At 41.6% G+C, this 20,453-nt stretch overlaps 1 protein-coding gene across 1 annotated transcript in view; it reads left to right on the plus strand.

The window, feature by feature from the left end:
- Window positions 1-309: 309 nt before the first annotated feature.
- The window catches only part of gpd2 (glycerol-3-phosphate dehydrogenase 2 (mitochondrial)), a 38,404-nt gene continuing 18,260 nt past the window's right edge, over window positions 310-20,453 (plus strand). The window contains exons 1-6 of the mRNA XM_066664888.1: window positions 310-412; window positions 3,644-3,748; window positions 8,917-9,085; window positions 10,797-10,921; window positions 11,754-11,851; window positions 15,089-15,252. Coding sequence (XP_066520985.1) covers window positions 3,650-3,748; window positions 8,917-9,085; window positions 10,797-10,921; window positions 11,754-11,851; window positions 15,089-15,252 — 655 coding nt within the window. The 5' untranslated portion in view covers window positions 310-412; window positions 3,644-3,649. The remainder of the gene's footprint in view (window positions 413-3,643; window positions 3,749-8,916; window positions 9,086-10,796; window positions 10,922-11,753; window positions 11,852-15,088; window positions 15,253-20,453) is intronic.

The following is a 20,453-nucleotide window of genomic DNA, read 5'->3' on the forward strand; positions in this document are numbered from 1 at the left end:
TTTATTTTACTGGAGTGGGGTATTTTATCAATAACCAATTTACAATGAAGAAAAAAAATCATCACACACACACACACACACACACACACACACACACACACATATATATATATAATTAACATAGATACAGTGAGATGCAGTTTCTACACCCAGGAATGTCAACCAGGTTTGCCCAACCTAATTCCCAGTGACGTCACAATTGATAAGTTTAGAACACGCTTGCTCAGTTATGATTGGACCAGAGGGGAAATCTCGGGATGTGATTGGTGGAGTTGCGTGTCTGTCAGACGCTGTCTGTAACGGTGGAGTGCTTCCTGGATAAGAAACAGTGTAAGAGCGGTGTAGTTGCTGCAGTGTGTGTGCTTCTGATGTGTGGGTAGCCCACCCTTTATCAGCAGAAAAACTACAATTAGTAAGTAAACCTGCATACATTCCTGTGTTATCGTCGTATTAATGTGAAGGCGTTTTCTGAGGCTTTTAGTCTTGTCCCCAGAGAAAAATAGAGACAGCTAGCTTTGACTATGGATGTCTCTTGACCATCTCTACGCTCTTTTACACTACTCCTCCGTGTTTTGTGGCTCTGAAGCAGTTCACTTCTTCTTTCTGAGCACATTTGGCCTGTTTGTTTAGAAATATCCATACAGGCGAGGATATTTGTCGTGTTTGCTCTTCACGTGTGTGATGCTGAGTGATTCAGTTAGCAGAGCAACCATGAAGTGTTTCCTTTTTACCACATTTCAGGAGCAGTTGGATACAAATTCAGTTTTTACTCTGTTTTTTTACAAAGGAAGTGGGCATACTGCTATATTTGTTGGTTAATGTAATTACACAAGCCCTACGTATAAGAACTGAAAGGAAATAACTTTAAAAAACAGGTTAAATTTATAAATATAACTTTAAGTAATGGTGATATTATACAACTGTATCCTAAAATATGACATGTTTAATTTTTAAAAGTGAAAATTAACCAACAGGTGACTTGTAATAAGTAATTTGCATCAATATATACAAAAAACAACATTAAATATTACCATTAACTTCTGTCATTTTATCCTCCTACATGTGGATTACATGATAATAAACAGTAGTTTACAAAATACATTATATTCAGTTACTACAGTGTAATAAACAGCAAATACATATTTTAATAATGCAGACGTGGATACCTTGATGTTCCTATTGTCACTTATAAAAACACCAAAACATGTGGATCAGGGTTGTATCAAGTGTATGTTCACTATATTGGAAACTGCAGAATCATGGTGCCTCATATTAGGGGTGGGGAGTTACTCACTGAAGATTTTATGATACATAAGAAGTACTGATAGCATTAGAGAATAAGTGATGTAAAGAAGTCACAGTGTCATAATGGACAATCTTTAACAATAGAACCTACCTCACATTTATAACATTGAATATGAACCCACAGACATGGGTGTGCAGTTCTGAGTTACTTTATATAACCTGCTTTCTAACTGACAATTAAGGCCAGTATCTCCCCCATTAAGTCCAGTAACTCATTTGCTAAGCTGTGCAGAGTGATGTAATGTTTGTCTACAGCCCTCACCCACATGCATGGCCACACACTGCCCATGCAGGACACACATGGTTTAAATACAGTGATATATACAGTGACTCATCCTCAGGTGCTACTCTCTGGTAGTCTGTGTTCACAGGGTCACTGGGGTTTGCCATCAGGTTTTCCCAAGCTAGAGGTCAGGGCATCCAACAGGAAATGAAATGGGATTCTGCAGATCAGCTGCTGAGTGGTAAACACTGTGGGGTGTAAAATTCCCCAGAATCAGAACGTAGAGTAGTGACACTGCATACTTTGGAGTGATAGACCGCGGTCTAACACTTGTCATCCAGAATGCATCACTAGACACCAGTACCTGACCTCACTAATGATCCTGAGGTTATGATCCATGCTTTATGTTTGTTCTTGGAAGTTTTTCAGTGGATTTGGTTATTCTGTTCATATCGATATTGGAATTATATTGTATCCACCAAAATTAAGAAATATATCATGATATAAATTTTGGTCATTTAGTCCAGCCCTAGTCCCTAAACCCTTTAAAAAAAAAGGTACTGTACAGGTACATTCCCCAAAGATTAACTACATTCTGTTCTCCAAAAGGAGTAAATTTGAAATCACAACCTTAAAATCGACAATTATCATAGAACATGGCACTGTAATGTTTTCTAATTAAAGGTGGTGAATATGTACCCTTGAGGCTTCCACCGCAGTGACAGTTCTTCTGAGAGTAAAGACGAGAGAACGCTGCAGCAGCCCAGAGGGTATAAGCAAATAAAAAAACTCCTGTTTTTATTACATGCTGAAGCTGGCAGATTATTTATATGGTCTTCAAATGGGGTCATTTGCCAAAATAAAAATTGGGAAGCCCTGGTTTAGATGGAGAGAGATAGAGAGAGAGTCTTTGACTTCGACTAGGAAGTGTCAGCTGGCAGCGTCAGTCAGATCTTTCAGTCAGACCTGGGTTTATGAACTCGTCTTTGACCTACTGACACAGTGCATCATCTTTTTGTGTACAAGAACTAAATTTAGACCCCACGTCTGCTCAGTATGTTCACTTAACACAAACGATGTGGTTGCCAGCTGCATGGGAACCACAACTGACATGGGACAAAGTGCATTCCTGCTTTTCACCCAGTGATAAGCTTTGGATCCACAGTGACTCTCATCAGGATGAAGAACTTGGAGAAAAGGAACGAATGAATGAATTGCATTAACCAAGAACTCACAAGGAATTTCCTGCTGTGTTCTGTTTTTGGAATGTCTCAGGAAGCGCAGAGTCTGTTTTAGAAAGAAACCACAGAACTGAACAGTGGTCACTAGCCACGACTAATGTTTCACTGGTTTAGATTTGACCGTCTGTGTATAACTGTCGCCTATGCCGCCACATTTAACACATGACTGACATTAGGTGATCCGAGCATTGGGTTCTGCAGGCTACATCTTCTTTGTGCCCCGAGGCTTTGTATTACAACACCAATACACTATGTTTTACAAGCTACTTTCACTTTGGGTGTGAGTTTAACAAACAGTTACAGAGAAGAGTTGAGAATGAATGGATTGCAGACAGTGTTGCAACAGTGTAGTGACAGTGTGTCGTATGATTACAGGGGAATTCCATGTTTTTTTCTACATTTCTGCATGATTTATGTTGTTAAGATGTTAAAGGGTCATTCAGCTTGGTTGAATCTGAAAGGCTCCATTGTAGAGCAACATAGTGATTCAGAAGTGAGTTCTGTTCTTTTCCACCTAAGGGTTGAGGAAGCTTTTCATGTCCATGTTGTAAAAGTGGCTTTATCATTTGTAAATAAGCCTTTGGCCTCAAACATCATTTTAAAATATAATTTGACTGCATTATCACATTGTTTTATGGATCTAGAGCTCCTACCAACTACAGTGTGTTATTGTTTATTGTGCTATTACAAGTGGATCAGACACAGCAACGCTGCTGGAGTTTTAAACACTTTAAATGAGAATAGCCCGCCGGCCCAAAACATCCAGCCAACAGCGTCTTGTGACCACTGTTATGGCTGATGTTTTACAAAGCTGCTTAAAAACATTCAATGCTATTAGTAAATAAACTGACAGAGTGTGTTTCATTTATTTCAGGGACCAATGGCTTTCCGGAAGGCAGTGAAGGGGACCCTAATAGGGGGCGGGGCTGTAGCTGCAGCCTTTGGCCTTTCACAGTTCTTTGAATACAGGAGGAGTCAGGTAAGGGTTATGTATTTTTGGTTTTGACCTCCATACAGTGACAGCCGCAGCTCCGGGAGTGGCTCTGTTAATTTGTGTACATGTCTATTCCTGATCCAGGAATGTGTTTATTCTGTTGAGTCTTATGTAACATACTTTTGTGTGAAGATTTATAACCAAACACTGTTCCCTGTGAATGAGCTGTGTAGCGAATGTGGACTGATATCACAGAGAACAGACATTCTTTAGGGTGTTAAACAAGGGAGGAGGGAAACGGGAAAAGGCTCATTTACAGTTGTTTTCCTTATCACAATGTGATGTAGTTAAAGTATATAAATAAAGTTTGTTCAAATCAGTGCTGTGAGCACTAATGTTATTTAGGAAACTCGCTCATCCTGCTCTCATCTCATCTTTTTGAGTCTGTATGTGATCATCAGACTCTGATATACGGACTATTTCAGGCTTCACAGGGCGACTTGCAGCAGCTGCAGGACAACACATGACAACACATCAAAGACTTAAGATTGAAGTCGGTGTAATGGATAATTCAATGTAAAATAAAGTAATCCGTATAAGATCAACACAGTGGAATATAAGTTATTAGTAATTTCTACTGATTAAAAATGTAATCACAGTTAAAATACTAGTACTTCCTTGAATTTTTGGGAGGGAGATAAACGTATAGTGTGATATGATATGGGGGTTGTTGCCTATCCTCCTCTAGAAGTTACGCAGTGCATTTTCTGCAGTGTCAAGCCCGGTGTAGCAATGACAGAGACTCTGTACCTTCTATTACTGGTCAGTGAAGCATCACAATTATTTTGAAGCTGTAATTTAAAGGTAAAAATACTACCTAGTGTTACTTTAATATCGCGTTAACGCATCAATTTTGACAGCACTAGTTCCCACACAACTGTAGTCAACTGCAGGTAACCAACTCAAGAGAAACACCTGACAGACCTGGTCCTCCCGACCCAGTGTTCTCCAGACTACAGACTTATCACCAGGTTGTGTTTGTAGAAGGAGCACAGCACTTGAAGAGTAATATACAAATTGTTTAAAGGACCTCACTTGAATATAAAAATCATGAACAATCTCCTCCCCATTCATGCAGCCGAGGAACCGGCAGCACTCATCACAGTCAGTCTGTGTTCAGACTGGGGCGAGCCCCGGGGGGTACAGGCCTCATCTCACTCCCATGTTACACCAAATAACTTAAGGTCAAGTAGATTAAGATAATCAACAAGGCCTTCGGAAACAAACGAAGGAGGGGAAAAAAAACAGAACCCACACACACACTCTTGAGGAGCAATGGGGGTCCTGATTTTCTCGCTCATCATGTATTCAAATCCGCCAGAACCCATTTCGTCCATTATCCCTCCTCTGTAGTGTTCGGCTGCAGCTTAAACTCCAGGGAGTGAGAGAATTACGGACTCTTAAGGATTCAGTTGCCAAGGAGATGCATCATTAACATGGCCAAAACGCCGTTAAATAACAGCGTGAACTGGGAAACATGTAAAGTGTAAAATTTTTCATAAACAGAAATGTTCAGCGCTGTTATTTATGATACTGTGATGTACCTGAGGTCTTTCTTAGTGATACCTCCAGAGTGCCAGCACATTGTGGTCAAATCTGATTATACAGTGGCCTCACACAAGTTTGTTTTTAGTTGTTTTTGTTTTAGGAATTGGCAATCTCATGTTTTAAGTTCAGTTTATAACAACAAAGCTAAATTATTCTTTCACTGAAGTTGACTAGCGGCACTTTGCAAAGCTCTAGATAGAGTTATGTTTAGTTTCTCTGCTGAAAGTAAGCATTTAAACAAAAATATCAAATAACAATTAGTTCGAATTACCCAAATTCACAAAGGAAACACAAGTTGTGTAGTCTGTTCATTCATTCATCGTCTGTAACCACTTCATTTTGAGGTGGTCAGGGTCGTGGTACTTTTTGGGCCTTCCCGAAATCACTGGACCCATGGCAGGAACACACCCTGGACAAGGCATCAGTCCATCACAGGGCATCACACACTTACACACTCACACCTGCTGCCAGTTTCACAGAGCTAGTCCACCTACCAACATGGGATTTTAGACTGTGGGAGGAAGCCAGAGCTGTAGGATGAGAATGACGTGTGGTAACGTGAAAGATAAATGTTATGTGGGTTTATAGCCGTTAAAACAATACACCTAAGTGGATAAGTGTAAATCTATTCATTAGAAACCAGCAAAAGCTGTAAATCAACTCGTTTATGTTATACGTTTTGTCGGTTTTAAATGTAAAAAACAGTTAAGATCATATATGGGGAGCATAACTCTTTTTTTTCTGCTTAATGACTGTTGTGTAAGAAGAAACAAGTGACCAGTGCAAAAGTCAAACAGATCCAGACATATCGAGAGTGTGTTACATTTGTCTTTACTTAGAAAATCAAAAAATCATATCACATCACAGTTCTTTAAACTTCTTTGATCTGTACAGTGATCCCTCGTTTTTCGCGGGGGATGCGTTCCAAGACCACCCACGAAAAACGAATTTACGCGAAGTAGAGGAAAGATATTTTTTATGTATTTAAAGAGTATTTGGACTTTTAAAACCCTCACTGTGCTGTTATCAACCCACTCTTTAAACATTAAACAGTCATTCTATAATGTTTTTCAGCTGGAACTACATGTGATATCCTACCAGTTTCTTTAATAGAGTAATTCCTAAGCTGTGGTTTAGCGTAAGTAAATTTCACTCGGATGTGGACGTGAAAAATACATGTACTGTACATAAGAAATACTTACGGTTTTCCTAGATTTTCCCTCAATATCCGCGATACAGTGGCCATAAGCCCCCTTGAAAAAACCCGCGAACTAGCGAATCCGTGAACGATGAACCGCGAAGTAGCGAGGGATTACTCTATAAATCAAAAATGTGGTTTGTTAGTGCTGAGCTTCATTAATATTAAATAAAACACTGGACTAAAAACTTTTAAGAATTTTTGGAGTGTGTTTTTTGTTGTGGATTCCACTGTTCAGTTTGATCATTGAGTTTTCTTTCTCTGTCACTTGGTCACACTGTGAACTTCCCTTTAACAAAAACGTTTGTTTGTTGTCTGTCATATGTATGTCTTTCCTTTTATTCATTCCTTCAACCTCCTGCATTACTCCAACGAAGCCTAAATGGGTAAGACGACGTCACAAAGAAAAGGGGGGGAAATTTGATTTCCAAAAAATTAATCTGCAATCATGCATGTGTGAGGCACTAATCTTTGGGATTGTGATGTTAATTTGGCAAGTGTGTGTGTGTGTGTGTGTGTGTGCATGTATCTCTGCAAGTGCAGTGTGAGTCTCCTCTGTGGCAAGGACACCGGCTAGCGGCTAAGACGAGCTCTGGGGTGGCCGATTGCGTATTTGCATGAAATCCAGAAGCTCTGCACTCTTGTCCTGATTGCAGGACAGCCTCTCTCTTAATTGTCTGTGGATGTTTTAAATAATATGTCCGTCCTTGGAAATAGACACTAATTATCGGATCTTGTTTTTACATGCTGTTACTCTCTAAATTGCAAATGTCTGGGTTCATTTGGTCATTTGCAAGTCAAATGGACCCCACAGGCTTTTGGGGGGGCAGATTGATGTAATCATTTAAGGCAGAATGCTAACAACAAAAATGAATAAAACGTTTCATTACAAAAAAAAAAATCCGCCATATCACCCCCCCACCCCCCACCCCCTGCATGGTCTTCTTTCAGAGGACACCGTGATACAAAGATCTTCTCATTTGCTTCTATTCATTCACCCTTGCACCCAAATCAAAAGTCTTGACTGTTACCACAGACTTCAAGTCAAGTCTCCAGCGATGTGTAATTGGTGTGTGATGTCCAGATTTGGCCATTGTTTAACGTAGCCCCTCCACAGTAAAGAAACCTGGCAGAAAAGCCAAAGACTGTCATTGAAAATATTGTGATGTAAAACAGAAATGTGTAAATTGTAGTAGTAACTGCTCTGGACTAGTGACAATAAATTCATCTGACTGGCCCTCTGATGCCTTTTTAACTGAATTAAATTATTCATTCATTGTCTGAAACCGCTTATCCACCTGGAATCACTGAGTGCATGGCAGGAACACACCCTGGAGGGGGCGCCAGTCCTTCACAGGGTGACACACACTCACACTTATGGACACTTTTGAATCCAGCTACCAACGTGTGTTTTTGGACCATGGGAGGAAACCCACGCGGACATAGGGAGAATACACCAAACTCCTCATAGACAGTCTCCCAGAGTGGGATTCGAACCCACAACCTCCAGGTCCCTGGAGCTGTGTGACTGCGACACCTACTTATTTTTGACTGAGCCACAGTGCACTGCTGGAACAGTTAAATTATTAATTAAGATTACATTTAGTGAAATGTAATATAGAATGTCTTTTTTCTAGTCGCCACAATGATGCTTTAAACATAATCTGTTACATAGACATCGACCAGTCAAAATAAACAGTAAGCAGATGTAACCTGTGTTCTATGTTCATTTTTCTCAGGACTGTACTATGGCATGTGGTGACTAACATTAAATATTATCTTTAATTTATCTGTAGCTTTGAATGTTTTATATGGTGTGAGAAATTCCCGCTCACCTGTCTGTTATTGTTGGCTGCACTCTCAAAAGTAAAGGTGTGTAAATCAGTGGTTCTCAACCTGAGGGTCACGACCCAGGATTGGATTGCAGACTTGTTCTGAATGGGCAGCAGGTTTGAGTCATGTGTTCAAAAAGTACATATTTTAAATGCTTAGCTGTCTGATATCAGACGTTTATTTTGAAATGACATGCATAAAAGCTAGCTGTTGCTATTGTAACTTCGACTTTTGATTCAAAATTGAACACAGTTCTACATGGTTCTTGGCTGAATGTACAATTCTTAGACCCTTCCAACTTCAATTTTTAAAATCAGGTTTGGAAAGTCAGGACAGAGTCATATTTATAAAACACTGTCAAAAACTATGTACAAAGTACTGTACTAAGTCGAGTGAAAAAGATCAAATTAATCACAGTATTGATAAATAGCCTCTAATGCTCATGTCTTTAACTTAAAAAAGGAAAAAATTAATTAAGGGAATCAAGTGAAATTCTTCTGTGACAAAATAATAATAAATAAAAAATTCCAGACGGTTTTGCCTTGATTTTGAGCAGTCGTTTGAATATGAACAGGCTCGTTTGGCATATGTGGAAGCAGAGGGACAGTTGAAGATGCCTTTTGAAGACAGACTGCCAACTCGTCAGGAACAGCTCACCACGCTCAGAAACACAGAATTCGACATCTTGGTGGTGGGGGGTGGAGCCACAGGCGCGGGATGTGCCTTAGATGCAGTCACGCGCAGTAAGTGCAAAATTTACTTTAAATCTGGAATTCATATTTACTGAATATTTATAAATGAGTGGAATTGTAGACATTTATATTTTCATATAGTTATGTTGATGTTTCAAGCTAATGAAAACTATGTACAGTATCTATATAGAGTTGGGTTAAATACAAATACGAATAAAGGAATGATTCAAAGAAAATGTTCCACGTATCTCAGATGTCAAGACTTTCCTTTTTAGTTTTATGGAGCTACGGTTTACGCTAAAGGCTAATGTTGTTAACAAATATTCAGTATCTGTAAATACATCTCTAAAAGTTGTATCAAGGTCTTTTAGGTTACTCAGAGTTGTCTGTGTGATTAGACACTGTGAACTATGTGAACTACAAATCTAATTGGTAATTGTCTTGAACCTTATCTTAACCAAAAAACACGCAAAGAAAAGATTTCCAGAATTGTGTTTGTGTTAGTTACACAATTATGAAACATTCCACAATTAGCAGGTTAATATAAAAGGAGCTTACAACGTCGGCTAAATCTTTGCCGACAAATATGGGTCCTGGCGCGGTACTTTGTACCAAACTTAATAAGACGGTTATCAGACGGTTCAAAGAGAACGTTCCTTAATGCAAGATTGCAAAGAATTTAGTATTTTCAGCATGTACAGTACATAATATGAAAAGAGCTGTAAAATCCAAAGAAATGACAAAGCTGGAAACCACTGTTGAATAAACATGACCTTCGAGCCCTCAGATGGAAATTCATATGGAACTGTCATGCACTGTGATAAAGTCACATGGGCATAAGGGAGTTTCAGAAAACCGTTGTTACTTCACACAGTCTACTATCACATTAGGAATGTGTGCTATGTTCAAATGAGTCTTCATAAAATACACTTATAAAATTTCAACAAGTTGTATTCTCAGTTCCCAAACTGAAAAAAGTGTATTTAAAAGGAAAGGTGGTGCAGCACAGTGTTAAACATTAATCTGTCACTTTTTTGGAGAGTGTTTCAGGCAAGTTGGTCATTGGAAAATATCCTGTTTCTACATTTGTCAGTTAAATAAAGCTTCAAGAGAAGTAACAAATCACAATCTTGGTTTTATTGTGTGTAACAAATGTACTTCTTACAGAAACATTGCTAATTTGTGAGCCGCTTACTATATTTTGTACAGAAATTGTTTGGAGTGTTGGCAGATCATGAATTGAGTAGCCATTTCCTCTGTAATTTTTACAGAGATTTGTTGTGTTACAGGCGCACAGGTAAAATTACATTATCCACATCCTCATGTAAATCTCTCATACTTCATACTTCACTTCTGCAGGACTGAACAAAAGGCTGTAATGAATATTAATGTTGGGTGTGTTTCAAGTTTGAATCACCCTCCTTTTATTGTGATATTTAGATAATTGCTTCCAAGTTTTTTAAGAAAGCTTTTTTGGTTAATCTCTTTCTTGCTTTTCAGATGGTCTTGAGTAAAAAAATGTCTTTCTATTGTCACTCTCCTTCCCTCAGAAAGCAATATAGGGCCAAACCTGGCCAAATGCAATATGCATGCTCTGATCTTTCCATCCTCATGCATATTACAGATAGTAGGGAAATCCGTATGAAAATGACACCAAACGCAGTCTAAATATTTGGGGCCGCGAGGGCTTGAAATGCCAGTGCCGTGCTTAATCTGCTTCCTGCCGGCTCTCCTTCCTCCCCCCCTCCTCTTCCTCTGTCAGATCTGAAGACGGCGCTGGTGGAAAGAAGCGATTTCTCATCGGGAACTAGCAGCAGGAGCACCAAGCTCATTCACGGAGGAGTGCGCTATCTCCAGAAGGCCATCATGAACCTCGATTATGAACAGGTGAAGGTTCCTCCATTTTTACCCATTTACCCACAGGTTAAGAAAGAGGGATGGCATGACGGCCACGGCCCACCACCCTGACATTTTGTGCATCTTACGCAGAAGAGGGAAACAAGTCGGGGATATACAAAGAAAAGTGGACATGAGAGAGATAAGTACAGTAGAGGACATTCCAAAACGTGAATGTAGAGTTTTTTTGCCTGTAATTGTGAAGCACTTTCAGATGATACTTTGAGATGGCATCAAACTACTACAGACAAAATGCCCCATCCACAGAATAGGAGGGGTCACTGAATGGTTTGATATGTGTGACAATGATGCAAATTATATCTTATGAATAGAAATGAATGGAATAGATTATCTTTATATTTATCATGCAAATACAATGACATTTATTTGCTGCTGGGCGGTATGGGGACATACCAGGTAACGTTTCCGCTACGGAGCTCCAGGGTCTTGGGATCGTGGGTTCAGTCCCTGCCTCAGGTCACTCTGGGTGTTAGGAGCTCCCTGTGTCTGCGAGGAGTTCGTCTGAGTGCTCTGGTTTCCTCAGACTGCTGGCAGGAGGATTGGCTATGCAAATTTGTCCACAGGTGTGGGTTTGTGAGACTGGGTCAGTGTGTGATGCCCTGCAATGAACAAAACCCAATGATTCTGGGTAGGCTTCAGGCCCACTGTGACCCTGATGAGGAAGAAGCATTTACAGGGGATTAGTGGATGAAATGCAGAAGCGTAGACTAAATATACAGCTCCATACGTAACCACAACTTGCTGTCTCCTGGGATTGCAGTAATTTTGCATTGAGGGATTTATTTGTTTCCTGTTCTCGTAGTACATGATGGTGAAAGAGGCCCTCCATGAGCGTGCTAACCTGCTGGAAATCGCTCCTCACCTCTCTGCTCCTCTACCCATTATGCTCCCTGTTTACAAGTAAGCATGAACTTAGCTGTTAACAATTTGCTCCTCAAACCTTTCGGCTGATCTGGCATCCGCTTTTTGGGAATTTCGACGCTGGTTGAGAAGATAAAGCTTGCTGTTAATGTAAAAACCTGCTGCATGTTCAGAAATACTGCAGAAAAAGCTGCAACACAACAGAAGCGCTAATGCTAATCTGTAGTAGCAGCAGTGACTACGACACACTATGTGACCAAAGGTTTGCGGACATTTATCGTTTTGTTCATTCAATGTTCCAACAGGTAAAAATAGAGAGTTTTGCTTTCATTGCCCAAAGAATATTGACCATCTCGTTTCTCCACATTTGAGACAAATGAACATATTGTGCTGTGTTCGGTTGCCTTTATCATTGGCTAGATGAGCATTCCACCCCCTTTTTGTGTTCACTTCCATTTGTTTTGGCTGGATGCTTTGTGTTTTGTTTTTTTCTGCAGAGGGTCTGTAAATTTCCTCTGATTTTCCTTAATTTCAGATTAAAAAAAAGTCATAATCTCCATAGTAAGTCAGTAGAACAGTCGCTATGCCGTACCAAACCGTGTCCTTGGGAGTGATAGGATGACTCTGAGTGGTGTTTAGAATCCAGGACTAATTATCCAACATTAATATGTGATCTCCTGTGAGGAGTTGGTGTGTTCTCCCCGTGTCCACGTGGGTTTCCTCCGGGTGCTCCGGTTTCCTCCCACAGTCCAAAAACACACGTTGCAGGTGGATTGGCGACTCGAAAGTGTCCGTAGGTATGAGTGTGTGAGTGAATGTGTGTGTGTGTCTGTGTTGCCCTGTGAAGGACTGGCGTCCCCTCCAGGGTGTATTCCCGCCTTGCGCCCAATGATTCCAGGTAGGCTCTGGACCCCCCGCGACCCTAAATTGGATAAGCGGTTACAGATAATGGATGGATGGATATGTGATCTCATCACATACTCTTGCAGCTAATCAAATCCCGAAATGTACCAACATCTAGTGCAGCGCTCCCAGAAGAACAGAAGCTGTTACAGCAGCAAAGTACTGTCCTATTCCTACCCTTGATGGCCACAAACATTTGGCTAACGCTGAACTGAAATGTTGTCTACTGTAGAGTGTGTGTTAGCTTAGAGAACCAAAATAAATAATAAACATGGCTTTTGAGGGGGTTTAAACTTTTGCACGCAAACCTAATGGCTTATAAAATCTGGATGAAAGCGCAGGAGAGAAGTGTAATGTACTTAAAGGCTGACACTGATGACAGTACAGTATTTCTTCTTTGATATGAAGTGATAAGTTCACAGAAATGGCGCATGGACCCCGGAGCGGTGGGGTTACAAGGATCTGCAGGTCTTTGTGGACCCCCCTCACCATTTCAGCCTTTATCCCTGAGCTCCAGAACTTCAGCGGGGGCTTGGGGAAGATTTCCCCCTCCCTGCTGTCACCCTCTCTAATTACTCCTGGCATTTAGGCTTGGATATGATATTTAAAGTAGTGTGAGCCATGTCGAGGGGTCACAGAACACACGGACCTCAAGATCACATCACCGTCCTATCACACGTCCGAAATTCTGCAACAGAGTTCTCACAAAGGTCCTGGGGGGGAACAGGAAGTTAGGGCATGTGCTTTTTTCATTTTCATTGCAATGAATATTCATCTTAATTACTGCCTGCGAAACTGACCTGCTTCAGACTTGATAATAGCTCCTAATTTGGTGATGTCCACTGAAATATCCGCTGTCATCAAATATCAGTTACTTCACCGTTTAAAGATGGGTTTAACACTTTAAATGGCCAGGGCCTGAAGGCAAATCCAAATTTTAATACAAGTTTCTGTAACTTAAGTATAACTCCATTATATTGTAATCTGTGGAGTTACAGTATAATACGCTTTAGTGTATAATACTCCTAGGATGACCTCATAGAAGTAACAATTACTCCATAATAAATTAGTTCATAAATTAAAGAAATCCTGCTGAGTTGTGGCGGCACAGTGGCGCAGCAGGTAGTGTCATAGTCACACAGCTCCAGGGACCTGGAGGTTGTGGGTTTGATTCCCGCTCCGGGTGACTGTCTGTGAGGAGTTGGTGTGTTCTCCCTGTGTCTGCGTGGGTTTCCTCCGGGTGATTGTCTGTGAGGAGTGTGGTTCTCCCTGTTTCTCAGGAGATGGCTAACTACATTACGGAAAGTGCTACAAAACTAAACAGCTCGAGTTACAAATGAGTTTCTGTGGTAATTCAAACAGTGAATAAAAGCTTACAAACAAGAAATATTCAGCCACATACAAACAGCAGTTGTTATTTTCCCTCAAACATACAGTTCCACTTTAAAAGACACAGGGCTTAGAGCTGCATTTCCCACAGTCGTAAACGTTCCCTTTAATGTATGTTCATTCATTTTTTCATTCGTTCCTTTATTGATTCAGTCATTCATTTAATTTTACAATTGTGGACAATATCACACACTCAACCAGTCACTCACACACTCACAGTTGTGGACAGTTTTATGCAGTCACTCGGTCACTCACACTAACAAAGTTTTGGACAGTTTCACACAGTCACCCAGTCACACACACCTGTGGACATTTGCACACAGCCATTTAATTTACCAATGAGATTTTGGACTGGACACCTACATAGACAAGGCGAAAACACACCAACCTCTTCACTGACAGTGACTACGAGGCTAGGATCAAACCTGGGACACATTATTCATTCGTTCATTCATTGTCTGTAAGCACTTATCCAGTTCAGGGTCGCGGTGGGTCCAGAGTCTACCTGGAATCATTGGGCGCAAGGCGGGTATACACCCTGGAGGGGGCACACACACATTCACTCACAAACTCACACCTACGGACACTTTTGAGTCACCAATTCCCCTACCAACGTGTGTTTTTGGACTGTGGGAGGAAACCGGAGCACCCGGAGGAAGCCCACGCGGACACAGGGAGAACACACCAACTCCTCACAGACAGTCACCCGGAGCGGGAATCGAACCCACAACCTCCAGGTCCCTGGAGCTGTGTGACACATTAGTAGAAATTAATTTTTTATTTAATTGTGAATCTCTTAAGCCACTTTCTTGCAATGAAACATGAAAGCGGAAGGCTGACGACCCTCTGCCTTGAAAACAATTCACACATTTTGAGTTTCTTTTATAATATTCTGATGATTGTGATAAATTAATCACCACTGTCTTGTCATTTAGTATGAGCTGTTTGTTTGTGTGTGAGTTGTAACGGTGTGTTTGGGTCTAGGTGGTGGCAGTTGCCGTATTACTGGGCTGGGATCAAGATGTATGATCTTGTGGCTGGTTCTCACTGCCTGAAGAGCAGCTATGTCCTCAGCAAGAGCAAAGCCCTGGAGCTCTTCCCAATGCTGAAGAAGGACAAGCTCGTTGGAGCCATCGTCTACTATGATGGTGAGATAAGAGAGCGACACTCATGTTTTCGTCTGTGTTAGTGCAGACGTTTTCTGCCTCTTACATCATATCAAAACCTCATGACTTCATTTTCACCCCTCATCTTTTAAAAACACACACTGTCCTTTTCATTATGTGAATATTTCACTATATGGAATGTAATAGACCAGTAGAAATAGTCTAAACTTTATACTAAACCTTGTTAATAAATGTACAAGTATTTATCTGAGATTGAATTAGTAGCAGCAGCAGCCATTTCTAAAGTTAAATATCAGATAATATCTGATAATAAGATCAATTATTTGAATAAATGCATAAATACGAAATACTATAAATACTATATGTCTAATTGGGGGTGGCACCGTGGTTGTGGGTTCGAGTCCTGTGTCGGGGGACTGTCTGTGAGGAGTGTGGTGTGTTCTCCCTGTGTCTGTGTGGGTTTCCTCCGGGTGAATGTCTGTGAGGAGTGTGTTGTGTTCTCCCTGTGTCTGCGTGGGTTTCCTCCGGGTGACTGTCTGTGAGGAGTGTGGTGTGTTCTCCCTGTGTCTGTGTGGGTTTCCTCCGGGTGACTGTCTGTGAGGAGTTGGTGTGCTCTCCCTGTGTCTGTGTGGGTTTCCTCCGGGTGACTGTCTGTGAGGAGTGTGGTATGTTCTCCCTGTGTCTACGTGGGTTTCCTCCGGGTGACTGTCTGTGAGGAGTGTGGTGTGTTCTCCCTGTGTCTACGTGGGTTTCCTCCGGGTGACTGTCTGTGAGGAGTGTGGTGTGTTCTCCCTGTGTCTACGTGGGTTTCCTCCGGGTGACTGTCTGTGAGGAGTTGGTGTGTTCTCCCTGTGTCTACGTGGGTTTCCTCCGGGTGACTGTCTGTGAGGAGTGTGGTGTGTTCTCCCTGTGTCTACGTGGGTTTCCTCCGGGTGACTGTCTGTGAGGAGTTGGTGTGTTCTCCCTGTGTCTACATGGGTTTCCTCTGGGTGACTGTCTGTGAGGAGTGTGGTGTGTTCTCCCTGTGTCTACGTGGGTTTCCTCCGGGTGACTGTCTGTGAGGAGTTTGCTGTGTTCTCCCTGTGTCTACGTGGGTTTCCTCCGGGTGACTGTCTGTGAGGAGTGTGGTGTGTTCTCCCTGTGTCTGCGTGGGTTTCCTCCGGGTGACTGTCTGTGAGGAGTGTGTTGTGTTCTCCCTGTGTCTGCGTGGGTTTCCTCCGGGTGACTGTCTGTGAGGAGTGTGTTGTGTTCTCCCTGTGTCTGCGTGGGTTTCCTCCGGGTGCTCCAGTTTCCTCTCACAGTCCAAAAACACACACTGGTAGGTGGATTGGCGACTCAAAGAAGTGAAGGACTGCCCCCCTCCCGGGTGTGTTCCTGCCTTTCCCTCCAGACTCACCGTGACCCAGAACTGGATAAGAAGTTACAGACAATGAATGAATGAATGATTGAATACATGCGTGTCACTATGATATTTTATGTGTATTTGTTTTCTATGTTTTTTATAATTTTTTTTTAAAAATAAAACACAGTTAAAATCCTAAGGATCAGGAAAAAAATAATGAAAATGCAAAAATATTAAATGGAATTTGGAAAAAAAAGACAGAAAATTCAAAGGGATCTAGTAGAATGAGAGAAATTCAAATAAACATATCATAAGTGCAGTACCAATCAAAGAGAATTGCTGATACCTGGGAAAGAGAAACACAGCAGTGCAGTTCATCTTGAGACAATCCAAGACACATGATTGACACCAGACACTAAAGCTGCCACTGTTTTACAGTTCACTAAAATATTGTGTTTTAATGAATGAATGTACACCTTGTTTCTTACCTGGCTTTGGGTTCCTTTGGTGTGCTTAATGACAACAGGCTGTTGGGACTGAGGATAAAACCACTGTTCTACCATTTCTACTTAAGATGTCTTGTCTAACTATCATTTTTATATGCCACCTGGGTTTCTCCATGTGTACTGGACAACAATAAGAACAGCCTGGCAGTATCTGAGCAGGGGGAAGTGCCAGTGGCCCAGTGGAGCCCCACTCGTCTGTGTGTTTGTCACTATTGGCTCTTATGTGTGTTTCTCCAGCTGCCACCAGGCAAACCCTCCATATGCTACTGGTTAGTCTGAGCATCTCGAGCCTGTCCCCTTTATTCAAGGTCTCCTCAACAGCAGCTAGGACCTCCTTCCGTGCCCCTCAGCCCCCGAGCCTGCGGGGGCTTTCTGTCAGGACGCGTTTGGCCTGCTGTGCTCCATGCGTTTCCTCCGAGAGTGTAGGGCCAGCAGATTTACACAGAGAATGTGGCAGCTATTTGAGCAGCGATCTGTCAGATCCAGTTGCTCCATGGGGGAGAATAAGCCAAGGAGACCACACACACCCCCCTCAACAACCCACACGTTGCATTTTTATGGTGGTCCTAAACCTTCAGAAGTCCGTGGGTATTACTGTCATTTTGCTATAAATTGATTCTCAATTCATTTCTCTTTGTTTTGTCGGGATACAATGAGAACAAGGGCACAGTGTCACTGAAGCAAAGCGTGGAATAGCGTCCCTTGTGGAGTACTTTGGCAAAAATGAATGAGTAAGTGAGTGACATAAGGAGTGAGTGAGGAATGTGTGAAAGCCAGTTCTTTGAAGTTCTTCACATCTATAAACATTGAAAATATGTAAATAATGTATCTCGCTTTCTGTAAAACAAGACTCTACACATAACCTAGCTTTAATACCTTTAATAATGTAAGTGTTTAGTTCATGATTTAATAGCAATAATGTATAATAGATCTGAAAGTTTAGAGTCAGCACTTTCAACAATATTCCCATGATGCGAAACACCTGTGTATGCTATGTGTGTGTGTGTGTGTGTGTGTGTGTGTGTGTGTGACTGGAAGTCCTGAAACAGGAGCAGTGTAAAGTCAGCTCAGAGATGCGTTTTATTCGTATGTCTCCCCACAATTGCCGTTTCCAGCCTCTTCCCCTCCCCCTCCCCCTCCATCCCTCCTTCCTCTGAGTTGTCAGCCGGCTTTTCTCTCCAATTATTCAATCTGGAACAATCACGGCCGTGACATTTCCAAACCTGACCTTCTCCGCTGGAGATCCAGCTCTGCCTGCCGCTATTTGCCTCCCTCTATTTCTCCATCACCTCTCTCTTCCTCTTTCCTTCATTTCTCAATTCCTCATCTCCCCTCTTCTCTTTCCTCTAATTCTTCCTCTCTCACCATCTCTCATTCCTCTTTTCTTAGTTTTCCTAGTTTGCTTTCTCTCTCTTTCAGTCTTCTTCTATTCTCTTACCTTACTTTGTCACGCCATCCCTCATTCCATTTCATTTAGCTCTCTCTCTCTCTCTCTCTCTCTCTCTCTCTCTCTCTCTCTCTCAATCTGACAGACCTTTGCTAATCTGCTGTATGTCATTCTCCTGTTGATAATGGCTTTTATTTTTGTCTTCATTTATTTGGTTTAATCTGATTTGATAAACGCCGTTATCTTGGCCGCGCTGGTTTCTGTTGTGATGTAAATCAAGGAGGAATTTGCATTCGTTTTGATGGTCATTCTTTTTTTCTTCTGGACCCTGGAGCAGTGAAATATAACGGACAAAGCCTTGGATCTGACCGTTCAGTTTAATCCCTATTAGTGTTCTATGGGTTGAGGGGATAATGTAATTTGATCTCAGGGTGTTGTATTTATGCTATAAAAGTCAGTATAACCGACTAAGATCAGAGCGGCGAATCAGTTTGTATCTGCCACCTACGTTACACATAGTCTGCAATGTCCTGTAGTCAGAAACTGACCACTGAGTAAAGACTAGGTTATGATAATTAGCCATAACATTAAAATTACAGTCTTAAAAGTAAAGGTGCTACAAGAGGTTGTAAAAGGTTCCTCACACTCACATCTCTTATTTTTTTCATTCATTCATTCATTATCTGTAACCCTTATCCAGTTCAGGGTCGCGGTGGGTCCAGAGCCTACCCGGAATCATTGGGCGCAAGGCGGGAATACACCCTGGAGGGGGCGCCAGTCCTTCACAGGGCGACACACAAACATTCACTCACACACTCGGACACTTTTGAGTCGCCAATCCACCTACCAACGTGTGTTTTTGGACTGTGGGAGGAAACCGGAGCACACGGAGGAAACCCACGCAGACACAGGGAGAACACACCAACTCCTCACAGACAGTCACCCGGAGCGGGAATCGAACCCACAACCTCCAGGCCCCTGGAGCTGTGTGACTGCGGCACTACCTGCTGCACCACCGTGCCACCCTCTTTTTTTTTTATGGAACAAAAAAGTGGTTTGTCTATGGCCTTGTCCCTTTGTAGCACCTTTATTTTTAAGAGTGTACCTCTTGGCTTTGACAGTCATTTTCCATTCTCTCAGCTCCACCAATCATACAGGAGCATGTTGTAGTTTTACAATGACAGTCTGTAGCCCATCTATTTCTCTGCATACTTTGCCCCTTTCACATTGTTCTTCAGTGGTCAGGGCCCCCACTGGACCACAACAGAGCAGGTAGTATTTGGGTTTTTTAGCACCGCAGTGAGACAGATGGTGCTGAGAATGAGCCACCATCCAAACAAACCTGCTGTGTAGTGGGTCCAGTTGGGGTCCGGACCAATGAAGAACAGGGTGAAAGAGTCTCATCCAAACACAGGACCCAATTTCTTACTTTCCTGTGACCTTCCATTAAAATGTAACAATGCAGTAATGACCTAATATCTTCTGAGTCGGATTACATCACCGTGTCCCTGCAGGCGGGGATAAATAACATTAGGCAATAATACCATGTTCCACAGCCACTCCTACTTCTCACTTGGACTTCTTGTTCATTTAGTGTAAATATATTATTTTTTATTCTGTTCTATTTCTAATAAAACAAAACCCAGCATATACATGTGTAAAAAGGGCTTTAATGAGTCATGTTTAAACCTTATAAAACACTTCATGTGTGTAATGTGTGTTAGAATTGTGGGTATTATCAGTTTAGTCATATTTTATTACAATCTGGCTTTGGACTATCTGGATTTGAGGAAAAGATATCTTTCTAAATCAACGGAACTTAAAACTTTACGTTTACAATGTAAATATAACCATGTATATAACAGTAGTATAACAAATCAACCCGTAATAGACTTCCGAGTGTTAAACGGGGTCTGTAACAGTTGGTAGATGGTTTTAACACCACAGTTCACATGGCTCTAGCTGTTAGCAACACAGTCACAAGCAG

The sequence above is a fragment of the Hoplias malabaricus genome, chromosome 3, assembly GCF_029633855.1.
Source record: "Hoplias malabaricus isolate fHopMal1 chromosome 3, fHopMal1.hap1, whole genome shotgun sequence".
In the NCBI taxonomy this organism is placed as follows: domain Eukaryota; kingdom Metazoa; phylum Chordata; class Actinopteri; order Characiformes; family Erythrinidae; genus Hoplias; species Hoplias malabaricus.